This window comes from Peromyscus leucopus, chromosome 8b (assembly GCF_004664715.2).
Source record: "Peromyscus leucopus breed LL Stock chromosome 8b, UCI_PerLeu_2.1, whole genome shotgun sequence".
Lineage (NCBI taxonomy): Eukaryota > Metazoa > Chordata > Mammalia > Rodentia > Cricetidae > Peromyscus > Peromyscus leucopus.
Window position 1 is genome coordinate 37,719,590 of NC_051086.1, and position 25,159 is coordinate 37,744,748.

General features: G+C 47.4%; 1 protein-coding gene across 1 annotated transcript in view; it reads right to left on the reverse strand.

The window, feature by feature from the left end:
- The window catches only part of Slc36a2 (solute carrier family 36 member 2), a 30,073-nt gene continuing 4,914 nt past the window's right edge, over positions 1–25,159 (reverse strand). The window contains exons 4-10 of the mRNA XM_028880036.2: positions 23,644–23,739; positions 15,668–15,752; positions 11,034–11,252; positions 9,824–9,922; positions 5,484–5,650; positions 3,990–4,159; positions 1–1,053 (exon numbers count right to left, since the gene is read on the reverse strand). Coding sequence (XP_028735869.1) covers positions 782–1,053; positions 3,990–4,159; positions 5,484–5,650; positions 9,824–9,922; positions 11,034–11,252; positions 15,668–15,752; positions 23,644–23,739 — 1,108 coding nt within the window. The 3' untranslated portion in view covers positions 1–781. The remainder of the gene's footprint in view (positions 1,054–3,989; positions 4,160–5,483; positions 5,651–9,823; positions 9,923–11,033; positions 11,253–15,667; positions 15,753–23,643; positions 23,740–25,159) is intronic.

Genomic DNA, 25,159 nt, shown 5'->3' on the forward strand with positions numbered 1-25,159 from the left:
TTTCCATTTACACCACATTTACTGTTGGCCAAAGCCAGTTACAAGGTGACACGTAGACCACCATTTGGTAGACCACGCTGCCACACTACATTATCACAGGGTATTTATAACACTTTTAAACTATTATATACGAACCTCGTATTATGTCTGTGCCCAGTAGGTAATCGAGGATGTTCATTGCAAGAATTCAGAAATAAAAACCTACTCCAGTGATGTCTGTGTCTGCTGCCCTTGGCTCATAAGCTTGACCCGGCTTTTTTCTTACTCACTGCCGGACTTCTGAGTTGGGCTAAAACTTCAGTGGTCTAGAAAGTTCAGTGCCCTTATCTGTAACACAGACGGTGTCTTTTTGCCTGAGCATTGTGACTCACCTCAGCCCCCTCTATCTTGATGCTGGGGTGAGCATCCTAAGTGTTCCCAGTCACTGCCAGGAAAAGGATGTGACCTGTTTACCAAAGGTTGAGCCGGCGGAGATCTCCAAAAGCTGGCCCTTGCTGCCCCCTAGTGGCTGCTTTTTGCATAGCTCCACTCAAGGTATGAAATTCGATAAATGACCAGAAACAGGAGGGTGGAATCCAAAAGCTTCCATAGGAGAGCTCTCCACTGTGAGGAAGGCTAGAGGATGAGCAAGGTTTGCTTTTGGCTTTGTTTTGTTTTGCTTTTGTTTTTTTAAATGACAAGCTACACCTTGTATCTGGTGAGTCTTGTTTTTTCACGTCTTAGACCAGTGAAAAGGGGAAACAATAGACAACGTACGCCACCGTGGGTGAGGGAGGCTCTGTCACTGAACAAACACAGTGGTGTTGGACATGGGGAGAGAGTTCCCGGGCTCAATCAGCTCATCCAGGGCCTGGTAGGTCCCCACCACGAAGCCCACGAAGCCCAGAATGCTGATGAGGGCATCCTTGATGATGGTCAGGGGGCTCAAGCCCTCCCCGTAGTAGGTGGTCACCTCCAGCAGGGGCGGGATGATGAGGGCCAGGGCGCTGCTGCTCACGGAGCCCACCAGGGAGAGGACCAGGTCCAGGCGTGGGATGAGGATGGCCAGTGTGCCTATGGGAGAGGAAGGGGGACAGATGGAGAATCCCAGCTTTAAAGCCTTTAAAGATGGCTATTGAAGTTACTTTTAAAAGAAACCAAACCTCCCTCAGATGTTCAGTTTTGCAAATAAAAGTTGAGGGCTGGGGATGTAGCTCAGTTGGTAGATGCCTGCCTAGCGTGCGTGAAGCCCTGGTTCTATCCCCGGTTTCCATGGTAACACATGCCTACAACCCCAGCATTTTGGAGGTGAAGGCTGGAGAATCAGGAGCTCAAGGTTTCCTTTGGCTACCTAGTTTAGTTCGAGGCCAACCTGAGCTATATGAGACTGTATAAAAAGGGACAACATGAAATTAAAAAAAAAAGGCAGGGTGTGGTGTTGCCTGCCTTTAGTCCTAGCACTTGGGAGGCAGAGGCCAGCCTGGTCTACACAGTAAGATCTAGGCTAGTCAGGGATACATACTGAGACCCCATAAAAACAAAACAAAACAACAAAATTAACCTTAAAACAACAACAACAAACAAATGGGAGATGGCTCTGTGGGTGTAGGCATGTGCTGCTAAGTCTGATGATCTGATTCTGATCCCCAGACACATGGGGTAAAAATTGTCCTCTGACCTATACACATGTGAACGATACATAAAATAGATGTAAAAAAATTAAGAAGAAGGAAAAGGTGGAGAGCTCCCAGGACACCTGTTCTTATCTCAGGGGTGACACATTAATGGTTGATGCCGCTCATTCCTGTGTCCAGATCGAGTGTGACAGGGCAAGACAGAGCAGAGCTTCCTCCATCTTGTATTCTTGCTGAGGCCATTTCAGGTTTAATTAGAATTTGATCTCTTTGATGGAGAATTCTGTGGAAAATGACCCAACTCTATTCCAGGAACCTGAGGTCAGGATGCCCAGATAACTTATCTCAGCTTCTGTTAAACTATCTGCTTGTGCAATCCCCTCCCCCTTCAGCTCCAGAGTGAGGCACTGAGATGTGGATTTTGCATTTAAAGACCTCTTGCTCTAAGTATTCAGGGCTATTCTTGGTCCCTGAATACCTGAGTATAGTCTCGGCCGGCTGGAATAAAGACTTCCAATCAGCTACAAACGGAGTGGTCATCCCTGGTGGGTTCCCCACAACACTGTGTGTTCATATTGTTGGGTTGTTGGGGGGGGATTTTCTTTACTCACTTAGGTTCAGTGTCTGGGGTTCTTTCAGAGATTATCAAGAAAAAACACAATGTTCATTTGTGAGCTGCATCCAGGAGAGTCCAGGTGATGGCAATGTACACTCAGGTAATGAAGGAAGCAGGCTTGACTCATAAGCACAGGGTCCTAGCAGTACCCACCATTCCCCAAAACCAAAGAGAATGGAAGGCAGGCCAGTTTCAGATGGTTCCTTAATTCCAATATGACAATGCTAGCCTTCTGTTGGGCTGGCCTTGCAGACAGCGGTGTGAAGGGGGGTGGGGTGGGCGGGCTGTGTTTCCAGAACACCCTAGCTAGTCATGACTTTTACTCAACCTCTGTTCAAATGTCAATAGCTTCAAATGATCTTCTGTTACTACCATTTCATGCATGTGTGTTCTGATTCTTTCCCTGTCAAATGATTTTTGTGCATATTTTCATTTTTTATCCTTTGACAATTTCCTGTGGGTATATACTGTATGTTGGTCACACTCACCCCCGACTACCCTCTCTTGTCCCTCTCCCACAAGCCCCCAGCCACATTCATGTCTTTTTAAAAATGACCCTCTGGATTTAATTAGGGTTGTCGGCACGAGCCTGGGTATGGGACTCGTTTTAAATGTTGGCCTAAATTTACACGAAGTCCTGGGGACCAATGAGCACTTGTTGCCCGGGCATTCTCCCTGCCAGCCTTGGAGGGGAGGGGTGCTGCCTCTGGGCTTTGATGACCTGGCTTTGAATCCCGCTTGCTTTTCTTCATTAATATATTTCTTTAATTTAGTTACATTTATTTATTGAATGTATATATGTGGAGTGTGTGCCTTGGCACGTGTGTAGACGTCTGAGGCGACTTTTAGGAGCTGAGGCTCTCCTTCCACGGTGTGGGCTCCGGGGACTGAACTCGGGTTGTCAGGCTTGGGAGCAAGCGGCTGCCAGCTGAGCCATCTGACGGGCCCTTTACCACCACTATTAACTATCGAGAAAGCATCTCATGTAACTCAGGCTGGTTTCAAACTTGCTACGTAGCCAAGGGTGACCTTGAACTTCTGATCCTCCTGACTCTCCCTCCAGAGTGCTGGGATCACAAGAATGCATCAACACACCCTCTTTAGGAGGTTCTGAAGAATGAATGCATGCCAGGCAAATACTTAGACACTAAGCCATGTCCCAGCTCCCAGCACTCACAGGCCAGTTATTTGACAGTGTCCTCCTTCACGAGCATTCTCATGGGGACTGAGTAAATGCTATGAAATACAGCCTAGGAAGGGTTTACCACAGTGCCTTGCACACTCTGTCTCCTGATTATTATTTAACACACTGGATATCAATGAATCCGTCCTTTGGCTGGGCATCAGCACACCTGTCTAATTAGGGCACATGTAAGAATGGTTTAAATGGGGATTGGGGAGATGGCTCAGTCAAGTGTCTACCTTGTAGGGCCCAAGGACCTGAGCTGGATCCCTAGAACCAGGCATGGTGGGGTACACTTTTAACCCCAGCACTGGGGAGGCATAGGCAAGTTGATCTCTGGAGCTTGCTGGCTAGGTAGCCTCCTAGCCTAACTGGTGAGTTCCAGGCCAAAGAGAGACCATATTTAAAAAAAAAAAAAAAAGGTGGTAGTACCTGAAAAATGTCACCGGAGTTGTCATCTGCCTCTACATGTATGCACACATATGAATGTGCACACACACACACACACACACACACACACACACACACACTTCTCGGGAAATGGCCAGGAGGCTCCCTGAGACTCTGTTCTACTCACATGTGAGGCAGACCATGGCGATTCGGATGGACAGATCCACAGGCAGTGCCCAGCGCTTGGACACCTGGGAAACAGCAAGGGGGATGATGATTTCCGCCGGGACATAGAACTGCAGGGCGTAGGTGCACAGGATGCCGACAACATACAGGAGCTTGACCGACTGGTACAGCCTGCAAGACATACAGCCATGTTCTCCGTGGTCTGACACCCCTCCTGGGGACAGCAGCCTCGGACTTTGGGACAGTCCCCTGGGTCTGTGTTTCCTTCCCCGAGTATGGAGGAGTCTCACCAGAGTGGAGAGAACAGAGAAGCATGGAGGGTATGACGGTAGCAGAGAGAAGGGCCATGTAGATGAGAAACCAGCAGCCCTGAGCATGTGCACACGTGGTGCCTTGACAGACCACTCTGGGAAGTGAGGACAGACAGGCTGACGCCAGGTACTTCTCCCAGGAAGACTCAACAGCTAAGTGGCCAGGGTCCCAAAGCCTGGGTCTAAAGTCCTTTGTGATTGGAGTCTAGTAATTGTCTGTGCCCCCCAAGTACTCAGTACATCAGGAGCCCTCAACAAGCGCTCAGCTTAGTTTGGAGACCTGCCAAGTCCTGAATAATTGAGAGGGAAAAGATGTTGTCTGTGGGTTGTGTGGAGACAGGAAAGGAGAAGCAGGGTCGTGGGCGGGCTTGAAGCTGAGTGCAGAGAGAAGGGCGAGGCTTCAAGGGAGTTAAACGTGTGTGTGTGTGTGTGTGTGTGTGTGTGTGTGTGTGTGTGTGTGTGTGTGTGTATGTGAGTGTGTACGCCACACGCATGTAGAGGCCAGAGGTTGATGTCAGATGTCTTCCTCAGTTCCTTTGCACTTTATTTTTGGAGACAAGGTCTCTCCCTGAACCTGGAGCTCACCAATTCAGCCCGGCTGGCTGGGCAGTGAACCTCAGGGTTCTCCTGGCTCTACCTTCCCAGTGCTGGGATTACGGGCACATGCCACATGCCTGCTTTTTTTTTGGGGGGGGTGTGTGTTGTGATCGGATTCAGGGTGTTCATGCTTGCATATCAAATTCTCTTACCTGCTAAACCTTCTCGACAGCCCTGTTTCAAGTTTTCAACCCTAGCTCCCCTGGCTTGAGGGGAGGGGTGTCCAGTGGCAGGGGACACTTAGTCATGAGCCTGGGAAGGGGAACCAGAAGGTTCCATCCCACAGACAGAAGCCTTTGGTCTTCCTCCCGCACTCCCATCTTCTCCCCCAACGTGACCAAGGACTCTCGCTTTCCTTCTGTCCTTTCCTCTTAGCTGTGTTTCCTTCCCACTAAGCTACCAAGACCCGACTCAACCTGGAGGCTGCTGCGGACACACCTCTGTAGCCCAAGGTTCCAATGGTGGCTCCATGGCTCCCAGTGGGAGTGTCTCTAGACCTGGGTCTCCCTGCTCCGACAGGGAGAGGAAGAGAGCCACACGTTTCTACACATCTCTCAATCCCCACCACCCAGGAGCCGTGAAGGTACCAGCAGTTGGGCAGGTTAAGAGTGATGCTGGCTTTGATGTCATCTCCAAACCGCAGGTAACCCAAGGCTCCGATGGCAATGTACAGGGAGGTGACGATGGACATCCCCAGAGACAGAATGGTTGGGAAGCGGCGGGCATCCTTCATCTTGTTTTCCAGAGGCAGGACCTACAAGAACATCACATTGTAAGGATAGGATAACAACAACAATAGCAGTAGCAGTATCAACCAGGAGCACAAAGAAGAGAAAGCCTTGCTGCCTCTGGAGTGCTCCCAAATGAGTCAAAGAAGGGACTTGAAAAGATGTTTGTAGGCTCTTGCGCATGTCAGTATTATTCATGATTATTAGGTGGGAGGCAGACAAGCATCCACCATTAGAAAATGAATAAATAAAATGTGGTACATCCATGCAGTGGAATATTATACAGCCTTTAAAAAGGAGGAAATTCTGGGGCTCAGCAGTTAAGAGCACTGGCTGCTCTTGTAGAGGACCCAGATTCAGTTCCCAGGACCTAGATCAGGCAGCTTACAACCACCTGTAACTCCAGCACCATGTGATCTGACACCCTCTTCTGGTCCCTGTGGGCACTAGACACATATGCAGTGTACATACATACACGCAGGCAAAACACTCATACACATAGAATAAAAAGAAATAAATCTGTTTTAAAACAAAGGAAATTCTGACACTCATTGCTACATCTGTGGAGGCCAGAAGAGGGTGATGGATCTCCTGGATCAGCAGTTACAAGCTGATATGGGTGCTGGGACGCGAATCTTGGTTCTCTCCCCAGAACAGCCAGTGCTCTTAACTGCACAGCCATCTTGGCGCTTCTGATTTATGATGATAGCCATTTGGACAGGAGTGAGGAGATACCTCACCGTCACACCCAGTGGCTGATGAGAAGGTGCATATTTTCATGTAGTTGATGGCCATTTGTAGTTCTTCTAGAAGTCTCCACTTGGGTCATTCACCGATTTTGCAGCTGGATTACTTTGCTGCTGTTGGCAGGGTCCCTTATACATCCTGGCTGTCAGCCCTCATCCTGGGTGTCAGCCCTCATCCTGGGTGTCAGCCCTCATCCTGGCTGTCAGCCCTCATCCTGGGTGTCAGCCCTCTGCCGTGTGAGCATGCGCCTCTTGTTCTGAAGGCCGTCTCCCCTCCACTCCTTCCTATGCTCTGAAGATGCCCTTAGCCCCATTTGTCGGTTTACTTTTGTTCTCTGTGCCTTTGGAGTCGTACCCAGAAAAGCCAGTCCCCAACCCACCACTGTGTCTGACCACCCCACAGCATTCTCTTCTAGAAGTCTGAGACTTTCCAGTCTTCCATTAATGTCTGCGATCCATTTTGAGTTTTTTCTTTTTTTAAAGATGTTAAAAATTACGTTTATTTCTTTCTTTCATGTGTGTGCGGAGATCAGAGGACAATCTGGCAGGAATCAGTTTTCTCCTTCCACCATGTGGGTCCCGAGGATTGAACTCAGGTCGTCAGACTTGGAGGCAAGCACCTTTACCAGCCAAACCATCTTGCTGGTCCTTGGGCTGCTTTTTGTGTAAGGTGAAATTTCCAGTTTGGGCACAGGGATAGCATGAGTTTCAGGATATTTTTGCTTCCTATCTCCATGAGTGTAAACTCAAGGGAGGCCCCAATCCTGGGATGATTCAGTGGTTGAGGAAGGAAACCACTCCATGGGTTACCTTTTCTTCTTAGCAGGTCGCCCTTGTGGGGCGGAGAGTGTGACAGGAACCCCGATTTCCTGTTTCTCTCTGTTTCTGCCAGGCCACGTCCCCAAGGGCAAATCCCAGCACAGAGTCACATTCTGGTGTGTGTGTGTGTGTGTGTGTGTGTGTGTGTGTGTGTGTGTGTTTAAGCCACCGAGAAACGCATGGAAGAAACACAAGAAGTACATGCAAGCATAGGGAGACAAAAGCCAGGCTTTCTGTCCAGAGGATAATTAAGAGGAGATTGGCTAGAAGCTGGTGAACTCAGATAAAGAAGTGCTTATAAAAGATTTGTACAGGCTGGGCATGGTGGCATACACCCAGCTTGGGAGCAGAGGCAAGGGGATTCCCATGAGGACAAGGCCAGTCAGGGAAACACCAAGGCCGTGCCTTAAAAAACAAAAAATACAACAAAACAAGATTGAATAGTTCACAAAGAAGACATCCAAATGCTAACTAAAGAGCATGAAGCAGGGCCTTGCTGGGGGAGACTGATGACCTGAGTTCAATTCCCCGAGCCCACAAAGAGCTGGATGTGGTGGCACACAGCTGTAATCCTGGCACTCCTCAGGTGAGATGGGAGGCAGAGCCGGGAGAATCGGCAGAAAGGTCACGGGCCAGCTAGCCTGAGGGCCCAAGAGCAGCCGAAGCAGTAAGAGAGACACCTCAAAAGCTGAAGGGGAGAAGTGACCCCTGACCCCGCATGCACACCTTCACTCTCACGCACACGCTACTAAAAACAATTAAAGATGTATAAAAAAGTATAAATGATACTCATAACCAGTTATCACTAAAAATGCAAATTAAACCATAATCAAATGCTATTATATATCTATTAGAATGGTTGGAATAAAAATATCCTGGGGCCGGGGGCACAGCTCAGTGATAGAGCACTGCTTGGCATGCATGAGGTCCTGGGTTCAATTCCCAGCATCCTCCCCCATCCACTCTGAACTGACAGTCCAGATAAGCGCTGGCCCATATGCAGAAGGGCAAGAAAGCTCACATGTTCTGACCCAAGTGAAAAATGCCAGTTGGGGCTGGGGTGGAGTTCAGTGGTAGACCCACTTGCCTAGCCCGCTGGGATCCAGTTTCAGCCCCCAGCACTCAGAGCAAGGACAAACACATCTGACCAAAATTACTGTCTTTCTGAGACCCGCTGGGCAGTTTCTTATAAACCTCTCTAACTATGAGACCCAGAAACCTATTCCTAGAGAAGAAAACGTGAAATCTACATAGCGACCCGTATACGAGTGCTCGGAGTCAGGAGCATTACTCACAGATGTTACAGACTAGAGACAATTCAGGTGCCCTCTGTGGGTGAGCTGATGAGAGGTGGCACCCACCTGACCCCTCAGTGGCTGCTCTGAGCGAGGGATGCAGGCAGCAGCAGAGAAGAGAGTGACTGAATGAAGCCGAGAAGATGATCGTCTCAGTATTGTTATGAAGCCCTTCAACAGGGAGGAAAGAAATTACCTTTTTTTTTTTTTTTTTTTTTTTGAGACAGGGTCTCAGGTAGCTCAGGCTGCCTGTGAAAATGCTGTGGCACTCAGGACGACCTTGAACTCCTGATCCTCCTACTTCCCCCTCCCGAGGGCAGGGTTTACAGGCTTGCACCATCATGCCCACTTCATGTGGTGCTGAGGATGGAAGAGGTCTTTGTACACTCAGGGGAGCTCTTCATTGGCTAAGCTACATCCCAGCCCACAATCAATTGCAAACACACATCTCTTTTTCAGGTTAAAACACCTATATTTTTGGGGGTGGTGGTGGTGTGGTTTCAGACAGGGTTCCTCTGTATAGCCCTGGCTGTCCTGGAACTCGATCTGTTGATCAGGCTGACCTTGAACTCAGAGATCCGCCTGCCTCTGCCTCCTGAGTGCTGGGATTAAAAGCATGCACCACCACCACCTGGCTAAAACACCTGTATTATTTATGGAGTCTTTTCATTTAAGTTATGTACAATCATTAGTCTGGTTTTTTTTTCTTTCTGTTTTTTGTTTTCTAAGACAAGATTTCTCTATATAACAGTCCTGGCTGTCCTGGAACTCATTCTGTAGACCAGGCTGGCCTTGAACTCATGAGCCCTGCCTGACTCTGCCTCCCGATTTTTTTTTTTTGTGTGTGTGTGTGGACTAGTCTTGATTTTTGTTTTTGTTTGTTTGTTTGTTTGTTTTTGTTTTTTATTTTGTTTTTTTCAAGGCAAGCTTTCTCTGTGTAGCCCTGGCTGTCTTGGAACTCACTTTGTAAACTAGCTGGCCTTGAACTCACAGAGATCTGTCTGCCTCTGCCTCCTGAGTGCTGGGGTTAAAGGCATGCATCATCACTATCTGGTTGACTAGCTTTAATTTGAAGAAAACTAGAAAACTCATATTACTGGGAAGATAAACACTGAGAAGACATATTGACAAAAATATTCTGATTGTTTCTCTGCTGTGACCTACTTTTTGTCTGCTGGTGACAACCGATCCAAATGAGACCAGAGGTGGCTCTATCCCATGTGTGATTTCCACAGGTCCAACCCAATGGCCAAGAACACACAGAAAACTAGAACTCATAGCTCCTTTCCAGAAACTGGTGCACAGGTTCAGGGGAAGGCCACCTTCATTCCAACCTTACCACGCCGATGCTTTCAAATGAAAAAATGGCTGTTCCAAAGAAGAGAGGGTAGGTCTTCCAGCTTGCTACCAGTGGCAACTGGCTGGGGTCTGGAATTCCCTACAGGAGAGGAAATGAAAGACTGTCACTCTATGGGCACACTTAAGCTTCTTTAAGAAAGAAGGATTCTGAGAGGAAAGCTGGGTTTGAGAATATTGAATGCCACAAAGTTCAGCCAGCCTTTAGAATGGGTTAAAATGATAAATATTGACTTTAATATTGCACAGTACCAAAGAGCCAGAGGGCAGGAACGTACAGGCATTGTCAAAGCATGGAAGATCAGTTTCTCATGAAGGGAGCAGGTTTACCAGAAGTCTCTAAACAATATTGTATGCATTACAGATCAGTGACACCCAACAGCACCCAAGAACAACCATGAGTGGATACTGGGTGTGAGTACTAGAAATTATCATAATGTAGTTATAGAATATTCTAGGGAGCCCTAGATAGTTGAATCTGAAAGTCTGCTTTTCTCTTTCTGAGCTGTAGATTAAAGGAGGAGAACAGAATGGGTAGAGTAAATCCTCTACTCAGCCAGTGGCCCAGGATGTTAAAAGAAACACAGAATCATTTTTTATAAGCAAGGATTCCTGGAATAGCCCCAACATAAAGCAGGAGTAGCATATGTGTGTACAGGTGTGATGTACATGTGTGGAGGCCAGAGGTCAATGTCAAGTGTCTTCATTGGTCCCTCTCCACTTTAATGTTTGAGTCAGGGTCTCTCACTAAACCTGGAGCCCATCCATTTGGCTAGACTGGCTGGTCAGTCAGCCTCAGGGATCCTCCTGTTCCTGCTCTGCTCACCCCAACTCCCCTCCTCCGGTGCTGGAATTACAAGCATGTGCCACAGCACTCTGGCTCTTAGACAGGTTCTGGGACTCTCAACTCAGGTCCGCAGGCTTGTGTGGCAAACGGGTTACTAATAGAGCTCTGTAACCCTGCAAACACAGCTTTTTAAAAAGCTCGATTCGGTATTAAAAGCAGTCATTTGGAGACAAAGAAGGGATGAGAGAGCTAAAAAGACGAGATGGCACAAAGAGGGAATGTTACAGCAAGATGGGTCCTAGGCTGAAGGTGAGGAACACACCCATCTTAGGACTTGGGGCCTGATGTCTCGTATGGATACAAGGGCCCTGTCTCCTGGGGAGTTAGCGGATGCCGATGCACCCACCTGGACGATGTACTGGGCGATGATGATCAGGCTGACCAGCATGCTGACGTTGGCCAACAGGGAGAAGATGGTGAGGACGCGGAGGTTCCGAACGAAGACCAGAAGGCCCAGAACGGGCAGGAAGGCGAGCATGTAGAGTCGCGAGTCCATGGTGGGCGTCAGAACTAGGGTCTCGTTGTAGTGGCAGCTGATGGTTGTGCCATTAACAGCTTCTACTACCTGAGGAAGAGATGGGAAAAGCAAGAGGAGGAAAAAAGTCTGAGCACGTGGTGGACTCAGTGCTTTCTCCAGATCCAGGCTCTCATTAAAAAGTCAGGGGTGGTCGAGCAAGTGTAGGGCACTAGAAACTTCTCTTTGGTTTTAATTTTAGGAAACATTTACATTCATTGATGTGTTTGTGTGTGCATGTATGCACCCCATGGTGCATACACGAAAGTTGGTTCTCTCCTTGCACTATATGGGACCCAGGGCTTGACCTCAGGTCATCAGGCTTGGCAGTAAATGCCATCTCGCCAGCTCATGAAACGTCTTGTTCTAATTCCTCTTCACCAGACTACCTTAAAGGAGGCTACCAAAACAGCGAATTTCATGACAGATAACTGCATTTGTCTGTGTGTGTGTGTGTGTGGGTCTGGTGCCTTGGCTCCCTGGCATCCATTTTTCTGGTATTGATTATTCGTACTGAATTCTCTTTGCTGCTGAATGCAGTCTTGGGAAAACTGAAGGTCACTGGCTGGAGGGCTGGCCTGTGAGTCAGGCTCTGCGCTCAGAAATACAGATGGGCATCTCAAGGTAAGTGACACAAAGACCAACTAAAGAAGGTGAGAGTGAACTCTGACAGTGGGGTCCCAAGGGATGACTCACTCTTTCTGGTGTCTGCAGCCCGCTCCCCGCAACACACACCATGCTCTGGCTTCTGGTCTTTTTGGAGACCTGCATTTTAGCCTTCTCTTCCACATTGTAAGTCGGCTTAGATCCTTCCACTACACATATTTTCTGTCTAAAAATTTCCCAGAGTCTCCTTCTTTCACTCATAACCCCCAAATCCCATCAGTTATTGCTCTGTAACTGGTCTGGAGAGTTAGTCTCTCTGTCTTTAAAACAAAAATGATAGATGCATTTATTTTTTTTTATTTTGTGTGTATGAGTGTTTGACCTACGTGTATGTTTGTGAGCCATGTGCATGTCTGGTGCCTGCTGAGGTCAGGAGAGGAAGTCAGATCCCTGGGACTGGAGTTAATAGACAGCTATGAGCTGTCATGTGGGTGGTGGGAACAGAACCCAGGTCCTCTGCAGGAGCAACAAGTACTCTTAACCACTGAGCCATCTCTTGAGCCCAGTTCTTTCTTGACTGGATTAGTAATAGCATTTTGAATGCCAGGGCCCCCTTTTTTTTCTTTTGCATGGATTGGACCACTTATAGAAGAATACTACATCCTTGAAGCCTACTTAGTGAAAGCCATTAACACACTCAAACATGTTGTAAGTAAGATTCCAATGGTGGTTAGTTTTAATTGTCAGCTCATTATAATCTAGAATTACCTGGGAAGAGTGTCAGTGAAGAATTGCATAGATCACGTTGGTCTGTGGGCATGTCCTTGGAGGATTATCTTGATTGTTAACTGAGGTGGGAAGATCCAGCCCACTGTGGGTAGCACCATTCCCTAGAATTGGGTCCTACACTATGTGATCACAGAGAAAGTGAGTGAAGGAATAAGCATGCAGCATTCATTTCTCTCTGCTCTTGACTGTGAATGTGATGTGACTAACTGCTTTGGGTTCCTGATACCCTGACTTCCCTACAATGATGGACTGTAACCTGGAGTTGTGAGTTAAAACACACTCATTCTCTCTTAAGATTTCTGCTGTGGATATCACTCTGTATAAATAAAATGCTGATTGATCAGTAGCTAGGCAAGAAGTATAGGTGGGACAAAGAGAGAGGAGAATTCTGGGAAGTAGAAGGCTAAGGCAGAGAGATGCTGCTAGCCACCACCATGAGAAGATGTTAAGGTACCGGTAAGCCACGAGCCACGTGTCAACTTATAGACTAATAGATACGGTTTATTTAAGATATAAGAACTAGAAAACAAGCAGCCTGCTACAGCCATATAGTTTGTAAGCAATATAAGTTTCTGTGTGTTTACTTGGGTCTAAGTGGCTGTGGGACTGGTAGGTGAGAGAGATCTGTCCTGACCATGGGCCAGGCAGCACTGGAGAACTCTTCAGCTACAGATTTCTTTTTGTTGAGATATTTTATCACAGCAACAAAAATGAGACTCAATCTCCCAACACACACAGTATACATGCCCCTTCTTTATAAGGTCAGGGTGAATGAATGGTCTACCCCAAGTTTAAAATCAGCCTAATTCTAATATAACAGTACAACTGTTCAGACAATAGGATTCATGGCAGAACAATTAGAATCTAGAATCATGTAAGAAGAAAGTGTAAAGCTGTTGTTGACATCAGTACTGGTGGAGAAGCATGGGGTCATCTTCAGAATATCCATCCATGCATTTTCTACAGAACATCACAAGTTACATGATGAAGATTCGTTTTATTTTGTAAGATGGCAATCACTGTGTCCATTCTTATTTTGAAACCTTATTTTAACTTAAGCACACATCACGATATAGAAATATGAGTCGTTACTCCTTGAATTTTTTTCTGCTTCTTGCATGTGTGTTGCAGGGGTGGAAGCCTGGGGTTGGGCATGCACAGCAAGCACTGTGCTGCCGAGTTTCTGGGCTTGGCTATTTTTGGGCGGGAGAGGAGCAAGATCTCACGTAGCCCAGGTTGGCCTCAGACTTACTATGTAGCTGAGAACAACCTTGAACTTCTGATCCTCCTGCCTCCACATTCCCAGTTTGTGAGGTGCTGGAGACTGAGCCCAGAGATTTGGGAATGTTAGACAATCAGTCTACCAACTGAGCTACATCCCAGCTCTCCGACCTTTGCCTTTTTGTTTGTTTAATGATTCCTCCCTACAGTAGGAAACATCCCCAGATGATTAGTGTGGTAGTTTGAATGTAACTGGCCCCATAAACTCACAGGGAGTGGCACTATTAGGAGGTGTGGCTTTGTTGAAGTAGGTGTGGCCTTGTTGGGGGAAGTATGTCATTGTGGGGGGCAGGTTTGAGGTCTCTTATGCTCAAGCTACATCTATTTCAATTCACTTCCTGTTGCCTGCAGATCAAGATGTAGGACTCTTAGCTCCTTCTCCAGCACCATGGCTGCCTGCATGCCGCCATATCCTACTAAGATGATAATGGACTAAGCCTCTGAACTGTAAGCCACCCCAATTAAATATTTTCCTTTATAAGAGTTGCTGTGGTCATGGTGTCTCTTCACAGCAATAGAAACCCTAACTAAGACAATTAGTCAGGCACTCACAGACCTCCATAAAAGATCTCTGTACAGTAGTCAGGACTCTTCCTGAAGGCAGCCACCACTGTCTTCTATAATCAGTAGAATTGCTTCTCTTGGGCCAGTCCCCCATATTCCTGCCTGGAAGTTTTTTCATGGTCTATCTCCCTAGCTTGGCTGCTAGCACTCTGCAAGCTGCCCAAGCATGCCCAGCTTGCATATGGCTCCTGGAGGCAGCCTTCTCTGATGCCAAGGGCTTCACAATGATACTTCTTGACCACAGTGTGTGTTCCCAACACCCGAGCTGCCTCCCGGATATCACATGGAAGTTTGCCCATGTGTTTTAGAACTACCCACTTAGCTTGCAACCCCCAAGACAGCGCTTGCCTTGATAGGCAGCTGACAAAAAAATGCAGATTGTGAGCAACAGATCATAAATAAAGGTTTGCAGATAGCGGCTTGCTTTCTAAAGAGCTTCTGCATAGTGAGTTTGAGGCTAGCTTGAGCTACATGAGATCCTGCCTCAAACAATAAAATAAAGATAATACAAACAATAATATCCTTGGGCTGGGGATATGGCTTAGCTAGTAGAGTGCTTGCTGGGCAGGCATGAAGTTCTGGATTTGATTTCAAGTTTTGCATAAACCAGGCATGCTGGCACACACCTGACATCCCTATACTTGGTGGGTAGGGGTAAGTGGATCAGAAATTCAAGGTCATCTTTGGCTATATAATAAGTTTGAGGCCAGCCTGGGCTACATGAGACCCTATTTCAAAAAAGAAAAAAAAAAAAAAAAGAATAAAAGAAACAGTGGAAATATTCAGCAACCGAATACAGATCATGTTATGATCATTATTAGTGATGAACTGCTCCAAACTATTTAAAATGGAAGAACCTGGCAAAATGTGACTCAGTTATGTGACTCAGTTATGATAGTCAGCTTTCCATTGCTATAATAAAACACTGGAGATAATTAGCTTTTAAAGAGGAAAAAGTATGGACTCCTAAGATGGCATGAGTATGTATACACACACACACACACACACACACACACACACACACACACACACACACACAGGGTAATGGCTCAGAAATCTGTAGCTATCTGGAGGGTAGGGGAGGCCAAGCTACCTGATAGCATGCCTTTCCCTTCCCATGTTGTATTGATGAGTTTTTGAGGACTCAGATGAAGTAATGTGGTAGGCAAAACACTGGTAGAGAAGCTTCCTTCTGTGTCCTCCCCTTCCCACCTTGTCTAGACTACCTGTTTTAAATTGTCGGCCAGAAACACAATGTACACACAGCAGAAGCCCAGCTGGGTGACAATGAGGAAGAAACTCACGATGTGCCTGGAGGGAGGAGGAGGAGAAGAGAGAGACTTGTTATAAGAGAAATTGACTTTTCTGTTCCATTTCTTGCCATTCTGCCCTCTGTCCCCAAGGCTGGTGTCCTCCATACATGAGCACACATGTGCGCTACACATACACCATCCATCTTTCTGCCACTAGCAAGAGGCAACAATAGCTCTTTGTAAACAGCAGTTGGACACTCACAGTAGGGTAAGTGATTAAGTTCCTAGGAATGGGACCCTGTGTCCCATCTGGCTCCATGACATTCTTCGCCCATGCTTTCAAACACACAGCATTTATTAGCTTCCCAGAACACATAAAACATTTTTCCTAACATGTGTCAGACACTTCATTGGGTGTTGAAGATACATAGATAACACAGGGACTCTTGCTCTGGTAGTTTATAATAGAATGGTTTGTAAGATGGACAGAACTTAGCATTACAGGGGCAGAGGAGATGATGCAATTTCTTGTGTGTTCACAAGCGTGAGGATCTGTATTCGAATCCCTAGCACCCATGGAAAAAGCCAAGCATGGAGGTGCACACCTGTAATCCCTGGGAAGGTGGAGACAGAAGTAGTCCCGGAGCTTGCTGGCTGGCCAGTGTAGCCAAATCAGTGAGTTCTAGATTCAGTGAGAGATCCTGCGTGTGTGTGTGTGTGTGTGTGTGTGTGTGTGTGTTTGTGTGTGTGTGTATGTATATATCTGTAGACATATACATGTATGCATAAAGTGAATGAGAAAGTCACCAGATGTTGACCTCTGGCCTCCACTTACACAAGCATATGCACATATATGTTCATGAACATCCACACAACAGACATGTGCATGCAGACACATAAACACGCACTCACACATAGGCATCCAAAGAAATTAGCATCATACTATGGCTTTAGATGCCATGGTGAAAAGAGACATAGTGTTATAATGAAACCCATTACTTTGCATAATTATGCAATCAAAACATATCCATATAAAAGGTTGTCTGCTAAGAAAAGTCTTAATAAATGTGTAAATCCCAATAATTTATCCCCAATATGCCTTCATTCCCTTGATATAGTGATCATTAATTCTAAATGGGGGAGAATAAGGGAAAGAGAGAGAGAGGGATAATATTAGTGAATTGTGGAGATAGGAAGAAGCATTCCTAGACAGACCACCACTGGCTGGAGGGATGGCTAAGTAATCAAAGTGCAGTCCAGTCCCCAGAACCCACATAAATGCCAGATGTGCATGTTGCTCTTCCAGCGTTGGGAGATGGAGATTGAGATCTCCATAGCAAGATGGCTAATGACATTAGCCATATCAGCAAGCTCTGGATTTGGTTGAGAGACCCAGCCTCAGTGAGTGCAAGAGTGATGGAGGATGATTCTGACATCCACCTCAGGCCTCCACATGCATGAGCACACATGTGCCCTTCATGTACTCCTACACATGCAAAAGTACTCACATTACACATACATAGGAAAAATAATACACGAGAAAAGGCACCCTTGGAAGGGGGAAGAGAAAGGGGGGAGAGGAAGAGAGGGAGGAAGAAAGAAGAGGAGAAGGAGGAAGAGAAAAGGAAAAATAGGAGGAGGTGGTGGTGGAGGAGGAATGAGGAAGGATTTATGCAGAGGGAACAGGTTTCACTACCTTCCAAGTTCAGTATTCACTCGGAGGTGTAAGACTTAGCCAGAGGGTGTGACAGTAGATTCTCTCCATAAAGAGTGAGAGAGCAGTTGTCTGTATGAAGCTGTGGTCACTAGGGCGGGAGGATGAAGGCATGTCCAAAGTGCAAGGGGGCTGGAATGTACAGACCCTGACCATGGACCACTGGGTAGGGGATGGATAATCTTACATGATGTACCTGGTTTTGACTTGGACCACTCAGAAGGAAGGACGGGCCTGAGGAGAAGGGGACAGGACACACTCATTTGGTATCTGAAGCTGAACACTGCATGTGTCTCTGCAGCTGGGATGATGGGTTGTGGCAATGGACAAAGCCTTGAGGAGGCAGATCAAGGTTGAAAAGTATGCAGAGTCTGAAGAGGAAAGGGCAGAGGTGCTAACTGTCAGATCCAAAGGAAACTCTAATTCCCCAAACTCCAAAAGGCAGTCCATGTATCCAGAACATACTCAATGTGTTGGACTATAGGGTTTCTGTGGGTTAGAGAAAAGCCAGCATACCTCAGAAACTTATGCAACCAGTTTCCATCTGCCAAAAGAGTAATTTCCCTTTCCTCTGGCAGCAGGGACATATGGCTCTCCATTGACATATACCTGTGGTTGCATATCAAAGCACACACTGACCTTCAGGCTCCCTCAGTATCACCAGTACCTGTTACACACTTCAAAGTCCATGCTGGGATTACAGGTGTGCACCTCCATGCCTGGCTTTTTACATGGGCGCTAGGGATCCGAATACAGGTCCTCACTTGTGAGCAAGCAGGAAATTGCGTCATTTCTTCAGCCCCCATAATGCTAATTTCTGCCCATCTTACAAACCATTCTATTGTAAACTATCAGAACAAGAGTCCCTGTGTTATCTATGTATCTTTGCAGGTTCTCTTCTACCCTAAACTCCCCCCAGCTACTCATCCTTTTTATAACTCTGCTATCCCCACTGTTCTCTGCTCTTGCTGATTTTTAAGCTTTATTTATTATGTATACAGTGTTCTGCCTGCATGTATCCCTACCTTCCAGAAGAGGACATCAAGATCTCATTACAGATGGTTGTGAGCCACCATGTGGTTGTTGAGAATTGAACTCAGGACCTCTGGGAGAGCAGCCAGTGCTCTTAACCTCTGAGCCGGTCTCTCCAGCCACTCTTGCTATTCTTACTATGTTTTCTCTATTCTCTACCCTCTGTTCTTCTCCCCTCTCTCACAGATAGTCCTACCATGTTCAGTCTACTTTCTCTCTCTGCTCTGGACTCTTCCGGATGCCTCTGGCTACTCTCTCTCTCTCTCTCATATAAAAACCTCCTAACCATACCACAGAGCAGTGATGTTGGCAGTTTCTTTACCGCATCCCTCTCACATACATCTGGAGCTGAAACTCTCCCAAACACCAACCCTTCAGAACATCATTTGATAGACACAGAGACCTACAGTGGATGTGATGGAGAAAGGGGAAAGGCCAACAGAGCCAAGCGGAAAAGAAGAAATGATTGCCCCTCCAGCTGCTGAGGTGTCCCTAAGGGTAGGGAAGGCTCCACAAGAAGGTCTTTTAGGACCATAGTGAAAGAAATCTCAGTGTAAATAGAAAGGCAGCAGAGACAAGAAAGCATGAATGCAATGCTAGGAAGTAATTAGAGTTTGTTCTCTCTCTCTCTTTCTCTCTCTCTCCTTCCTTTTTTTTGTTTGTGTGTGTATGTGTGTTCACTGTGTGTGCATGTTTACTGTGTGTATGGGGGCATATTCACTGTGTGTGTGTACAGTATGTGTGTGCATGTGTGTGTGCAGAGGCCAGAGGTTAATGTCAAATGTCCACTCTCCACTTGATTTTATCAAGGAAAAGGTCTGTTGTTGAACTCAGAACTCAGTAATTCTGCTAAGCTGGTTAGGCCAGCTCCCCCAAGCGATAGATCCCATCTCTGCCTCCCAAGTGCTATTCCAAGTGGGCCACCATGCCTGCCTGGCTTATATATGGGTCAAAGGGAGCTGAACTCTGATCCTGATGCTTGTGTGGCAAGCACTTTATCCACTGAGCATCTCCCCAGTCCTTGGCCCAGTCTTTTAGGAAGCCAGACAGTGAAGCCCCAAGCAGTGGTACACATCTGGCTCAAAGTTTGGATGCAATGTCAAAACTACCACCTGACCCACTGTGGGTGTGCTGGCTGGTTTTGTGTGTCAACTTGACACAGCTAGAGTCATCAGAGGAAGGAGCTCCAGTTGAGGAAATGCCTCCATGACATCCAGCTGTAAGGCCATTTCTCACTTAGTGATCATTGAGGGTGGGCCCAGCCTATGGTGGGTGGTGCCACCCCTGGGCAGATGGTCCTAGGTTCTATAAGAAGGTGAGCTGTTCGGGCCAGGAGAAGCAAGCCAGTAAGCAGCACCCTCCATGGCCTCTGTATCAGCTCCTTACTCTGGGCTCCTGCCCTGATGAGTTCCTGTCCTGACTTCCTTCAGTGATGAACAGCAATGCTGAAGTATAAGCCAAATAAATCCTTTCCTCCCCAACTTGCTTTTTGGTCATAGTATTTCACCATAGCAATAGAAACCCTAACTAAGACAAATTTGTACCGGCATAGCGGGGTATTGCTTTGGCAGACCTGACCGTGATTTTTGGGGGAATTGTGGAAGGACTTTGGAATTTAGGCTAGGAGAGCCACTGAGTGTTGAGAGATCTCAGTGGGATGTTCTGTGGGAACCTGGAAAGATAAGAATGTTGAGAGCAGTGCAGAAGATGGAGGCCAGGCTTGTGAAGTTTCAGAGGGAAGTTTAAAGACTCTATCAGGGACATTTGTTATTTTGAATTAAGCTCCTGTGGTTCTGGTTAGCTGGGGCTGAAGAATGGGCTGTGAATAACAAGACATCAGAACTGCTAAAGTGAAACTTTAATGGTACTGGGACAATTGATGCTGGTCAGCTGGAGCCAAGAAATTAGCGATGATTAAGAAGAGACCAGCATCCCTGGTGAAATCTTCTGGGAAGTGTTTCCTGAGAGTACAGAGAAGTTGTTGTGTTCCAGAGGTGGCCAAGAATGTACCTCTTACTGGCAGCCAGACTTGGTAGTATGTAAGAGTCACCCAGGTGGTACTGATATTGAAGGCATGAAAGGGTCATGGAGAGCAGCTGAGGCTTGGCACTCTGAGATGCCAGGAGAGGCTATTGGTGAAGGTGCATCTTCAGTGGCAGACCCCCAGGACTGAAGGAGTCATGCAAAGTTGAGGCTTGGCACCATGAGGAGAACCTCTGAGAGGCTATTGGTGAAAGGGCAGCCCAGTTGCAGCAGAAGACCCCGGTGTTTTGGAGATGCCAGTGCTGTGAGATGACCACCAAGAACAGCCTGAAGCCTGAAGCCTGCTGGAGCCTAGATGAGCTGTGTGCTGCAGAGCGCAGAGCTGGAGAAGTGACCCAAGCCCTTTGGAGGAGTCCAGAAGATCGTGAGTGGACCCCAGACATTAGACGGTTGGAATTTTGTTTTGCTTTCTTGAAGTAAGAACATATTTTACTGGAGCCCATAGTTGAGACTTTGAATTTTGAATGACTTTGTATTTTAACAGATTGGTTACTAAAATTTTAATGTGTTTGAATTGTAGAGACTGTGGGACTTTTTAAGTTATTTATGTTTTTAATGTGAGATTTTGGGGATGAATAAGAAAGGGAGGGTTGTGGCTTAATAGTGATGTGGTTATATGTCAAGTTGACAAGGGATCCATTATACCAGCTGGTGTTTGTGTGTCAACTTGACACAAGCTAGAGTCATCAGAGGAAGGAGCCTCAGTTGAAGAAATGCCTCTATGACATCTAGCTCTAAGGCATTTTCTCATTTAGTGATCATTGGGGGAGGACTGAGCTCATGGTGGGTGGTGCCATTCCTAGGCAAATGGTCCTGGGTTCTATAAGAAGGTGAGCTGATCAGGCCAGGGGAAGCAAACCAGTGAGAAGCTCCCCTCCATGGCCTCTGCATCAGCTCCTGTCTCCAGGATCCAGCCCTGCTGAGTCCCTGTTCTGACTTCCTTCAGTGATGAACAGCAATGATGAAGTGTAAGCCAGATAAACCCTTTCCTCCCCAACTTGCCTATTGGTCATGCCTATTGGTCATTCATCTCAGCAATAGAAACCCTATCTAAGACAGCAGGCATTTGGTAGATATCCCATGGATAACTGTATGAAATGCTTAGACTGTGGCTATGCAACGCGGTTAAGCCACACGGTTAAGCCTACAAAATTTGATAAGAAAGTGATACATGGCCATATTTAAATGTTGAGAGAACTGACCCACACCAGTGAATATGCAGATCCGAAGGTGATCGGGAAACAGATGGCAGATGGGGTGGGATAGGAGGCGTGGACTTAAACTCAGGCACCAAGGACAGCGGTGTTGGCACAGGTGTCCCTCCTGAGAGCTAACAGGTGGACTTCAGGTAGGAACAGTTCAGCTCAATCAAGTGTCCTACACCTGGGTCTTTCAGTTCTTTTCATTTTCCATTCTTTCCTAAGACTGCTTCTCTCCCTGGCCTCCTGACTGACGCCTTCAGTTCTACAAGCCTGGCATTTATACCCAGTGAGGTCTCCTTTCAAATGTCACCGAAGACCCAGGTTGTCCAAAATATAAGTGGGTAGAGGTCTGAGTCAATCTGACCCTTCTTTGCTGTTTTTAATGCATCTGTGTGCGGGTACATGCATATTTTACATGTGTGTTCACATGTGTGTGCATGCATGTGGAGGCAGAACCATTCTCCATTGCTCTCCCACCATTCATCGAGGTAGGGTTCCTCAATCAAACCCAGAGCTCCCTGATATGGCTAGTCTTGCTAGCCAGTTTGCTCTTGGGAATCCCGTCTCCACTTTCTGAGTCTGGAATTGTAGGTGGCGCACCACACCCACCTGACATGCGTGTGGGTTCTGGAGATCTGAACTCCGGTCCTCACGCTCGCACGGCAAATGCTTTGACCGATGAGCCATCCCCCAGCCCCAACTCTCTCCTTTCTGTACGGATAATCTCTTACTGAGACAACCTCTTCATTCCCCTTGTCTCCATCGGAATGGACATTGTCTACACTAAGACCTCCTCAGGGGTCTGTCAAAGTCTGCTCTCTGCTCCTCATCATCTCTTCTCCTCACGGAAGCTGAACAGACCTTCCAAGAATGCACACATACTTTACAATTCAAAGCTCTCTTGGCTTTCTGTTTTCTTAAGAAAGGGGCTGACAAAATGGCTCAGTAGTTAAGAGCATATGCTGCTGTTGCAGAGAACCAGAGTTCGGTTCCCAGCCCCTACATCACAGCCACCTGTAACCTCAACTCCGGGGATCCAATGTTTCTGGCCTTTGGGGGCACTTGTACTCACATGCACATACCCCCCCCATAATTAAAAGTAATACAAATAAATACATTTAAAAAGAAAATAATAAAATCTTAGAGAGGGTCTAAACTATACAATATGGGCCAGTGAGACGGCTCAGTAAATAATGGTGCTCACTGCCAAACCCTGAGTTCAATCCTTGGGACCCACGTGATCAGAAGAGAGAACTGACTCCCATGGGTTGTCTTCTGACCTCTACGTGAACCCCTCCCCCCAAACAAATAACTACATATTAAGCAGTTAAAACATAAAATAGGCCATGGACAGGACAGCTTCCTCAGTTTCCCCACCCTGGCTCCGCCTTCAGGCCACCTGGTCTGTAGCATGACCCTGTCACACCCCGACATGGCTTGCTCCCCAGCTCTGCCCTCTTCCCAAAAGGTCCTTCAGGCCCTGCCTTCTCCCTTCTAATCCTTCAAGGCTACTTTCTACAGAATCCATCTCAGCTGTTCCAGTGAAGCCACCCCCCCCACACACACCCCTCTTCCCTTGGCCCCGATAACCCTCCACCCGTTTGGTAGTAGCCAGAACCTCTCTCATGTGTATCCCATGGGTATTGCATAATGAAGCTCTGGGCCGTCTGTCCTTCCCAACGGACTGTGGGTAATGCAAGGGCGAAGCCTTGCTGTCTGTCTTTCCCTGTGCTGTTTGCAGGGGTAAGTGTGGTTCCCTAAGAACGTAGGGTAAAGGAACACCTCTCGTAGAATTACATTAGAACTGGATAGGTGACGTTGGCTGTGACCCCCCTCCCTGTGGAGAGTCTGACCTCGGAGCCGCCTTGTGGGAAAGAAGACATTCCCTGACAGTACCGTTTTCTCCTCCCATATCCCGACCAAGGAAAACCAAGGTAAACCAAGGGAGAACAAGGTACCTCCCCCAGTGGGCGTGGTTTTGCAGCCAGGCGTTGGGACTGGCTTCCAGGCCATGCATCACTGTGTCCCCATAGTCCATGAAGGGCTTGTTGAGTCTGCAGGACAAAGCACATAAGAGACCGGTGAACCTAAGACGATGACTTTAGAGAGACGAGAGGCTGAGCTGGGCAGATGCTGTGTAAGCATGAGGACCTGAGTTCGAGTCCCAGGACCCACATAAAAGCCAGGCACAGTAGCCAGGTCTGTAATTCCTGCAGAATGGAAGGCAGAAACAGGAGACTCCTTGAACCCCTGGCACTCTGTTGCTGTGTAGCCTGGCATGTGCAGCAGCAAACAAAAGACTTTTTTTTTCAAACAAGGTGGAAGGCCAGGACTGACCGCTGAAGCTGTCCTCTGACCTCCACAGCGTGCTGTGTGTCATGTGTACACATGCATGCACACATGCATGCACACATGCATGCACTTCCGGCCATGCTCTGCACCACTCCAGGGATGGGCCTACGTGGGTTGAGGAGGGAAGGAAGAAAGGAAAAGGACAGACACACTGGACAGAAAAGCTGGGATCCAGCGTGCTCACTGTGATGCGGGACAGTCAGCCGCAGCAGCCCAGAACTCAGTGCATTTACTGTATACTTCTGACTTGAGGAGGCAGGCTTAGTGTGCGCAGCTGAACATGGGGCAGGTTTACCTAATCTGGGTAAGGAGGTCTCTGTACGGGAGCAGCCTCAGGCTGCAGTCATCCCAGAAGCAGCAGCTGTGGTTGATGGCTGCTACATACACTGTCAACAGTCACACTAGGAGCAGAGGAAGGTTTTGCCATCTCTTTGAGCCTCACCTTGGGAAAGCTTCGGGGGCATTGGGGTCCTTGACATGCTGTGCTCATGTCAAAACTGCACATCCACTCAGGGCTCCCTTCACTCCTCACAACTCACAGGTTTAAAAAAAAAAAAAAGTCAAGAGATCCAGACCCAGACCACACAGATACGGGGTGGAAAGAACACGGAGCTCTCACAGCAGGTTCTAATGGAGGCAGTTATAATTCCACTGTGCTTTCTTCTCACCTGGAAATTGAGGAGTTACCACACGGCATGAGTAACAGCACACGCCTGTCGTAGGTGTAGTGGTGCCTAGACCCATGGCTCTCACTGAACTGGGTTCGACTCTCAGAGGCCAGGACAGACAAGAGTTATTTACACCCAATATACAGGTGGGCTGACCAGGCAAGCTGAAAGGCCAGATTGAGGTCAGCCAAGCAGCCGTGTGTCCAGACCTCTCCTGTGGTCTCCCCATTCTTGAATAGGTGCCACAATCTGAGTAGGTGCCACAGTCTTGAGTGCTATCCAGGGATCAGAGCCCACTCCCAAGCTCTGTCACCTCTGGTATCTGCTGGCCTCCCCACTGTCACAACAAACCCATAGGTTACACCGTGGCATCCGATCACCATGTGAATCCACCTGGCTCCTCCTCTCGGGATAGAGCTAAAGGGACCCAGTTATAGGAGCAGTTCAGAGGAGA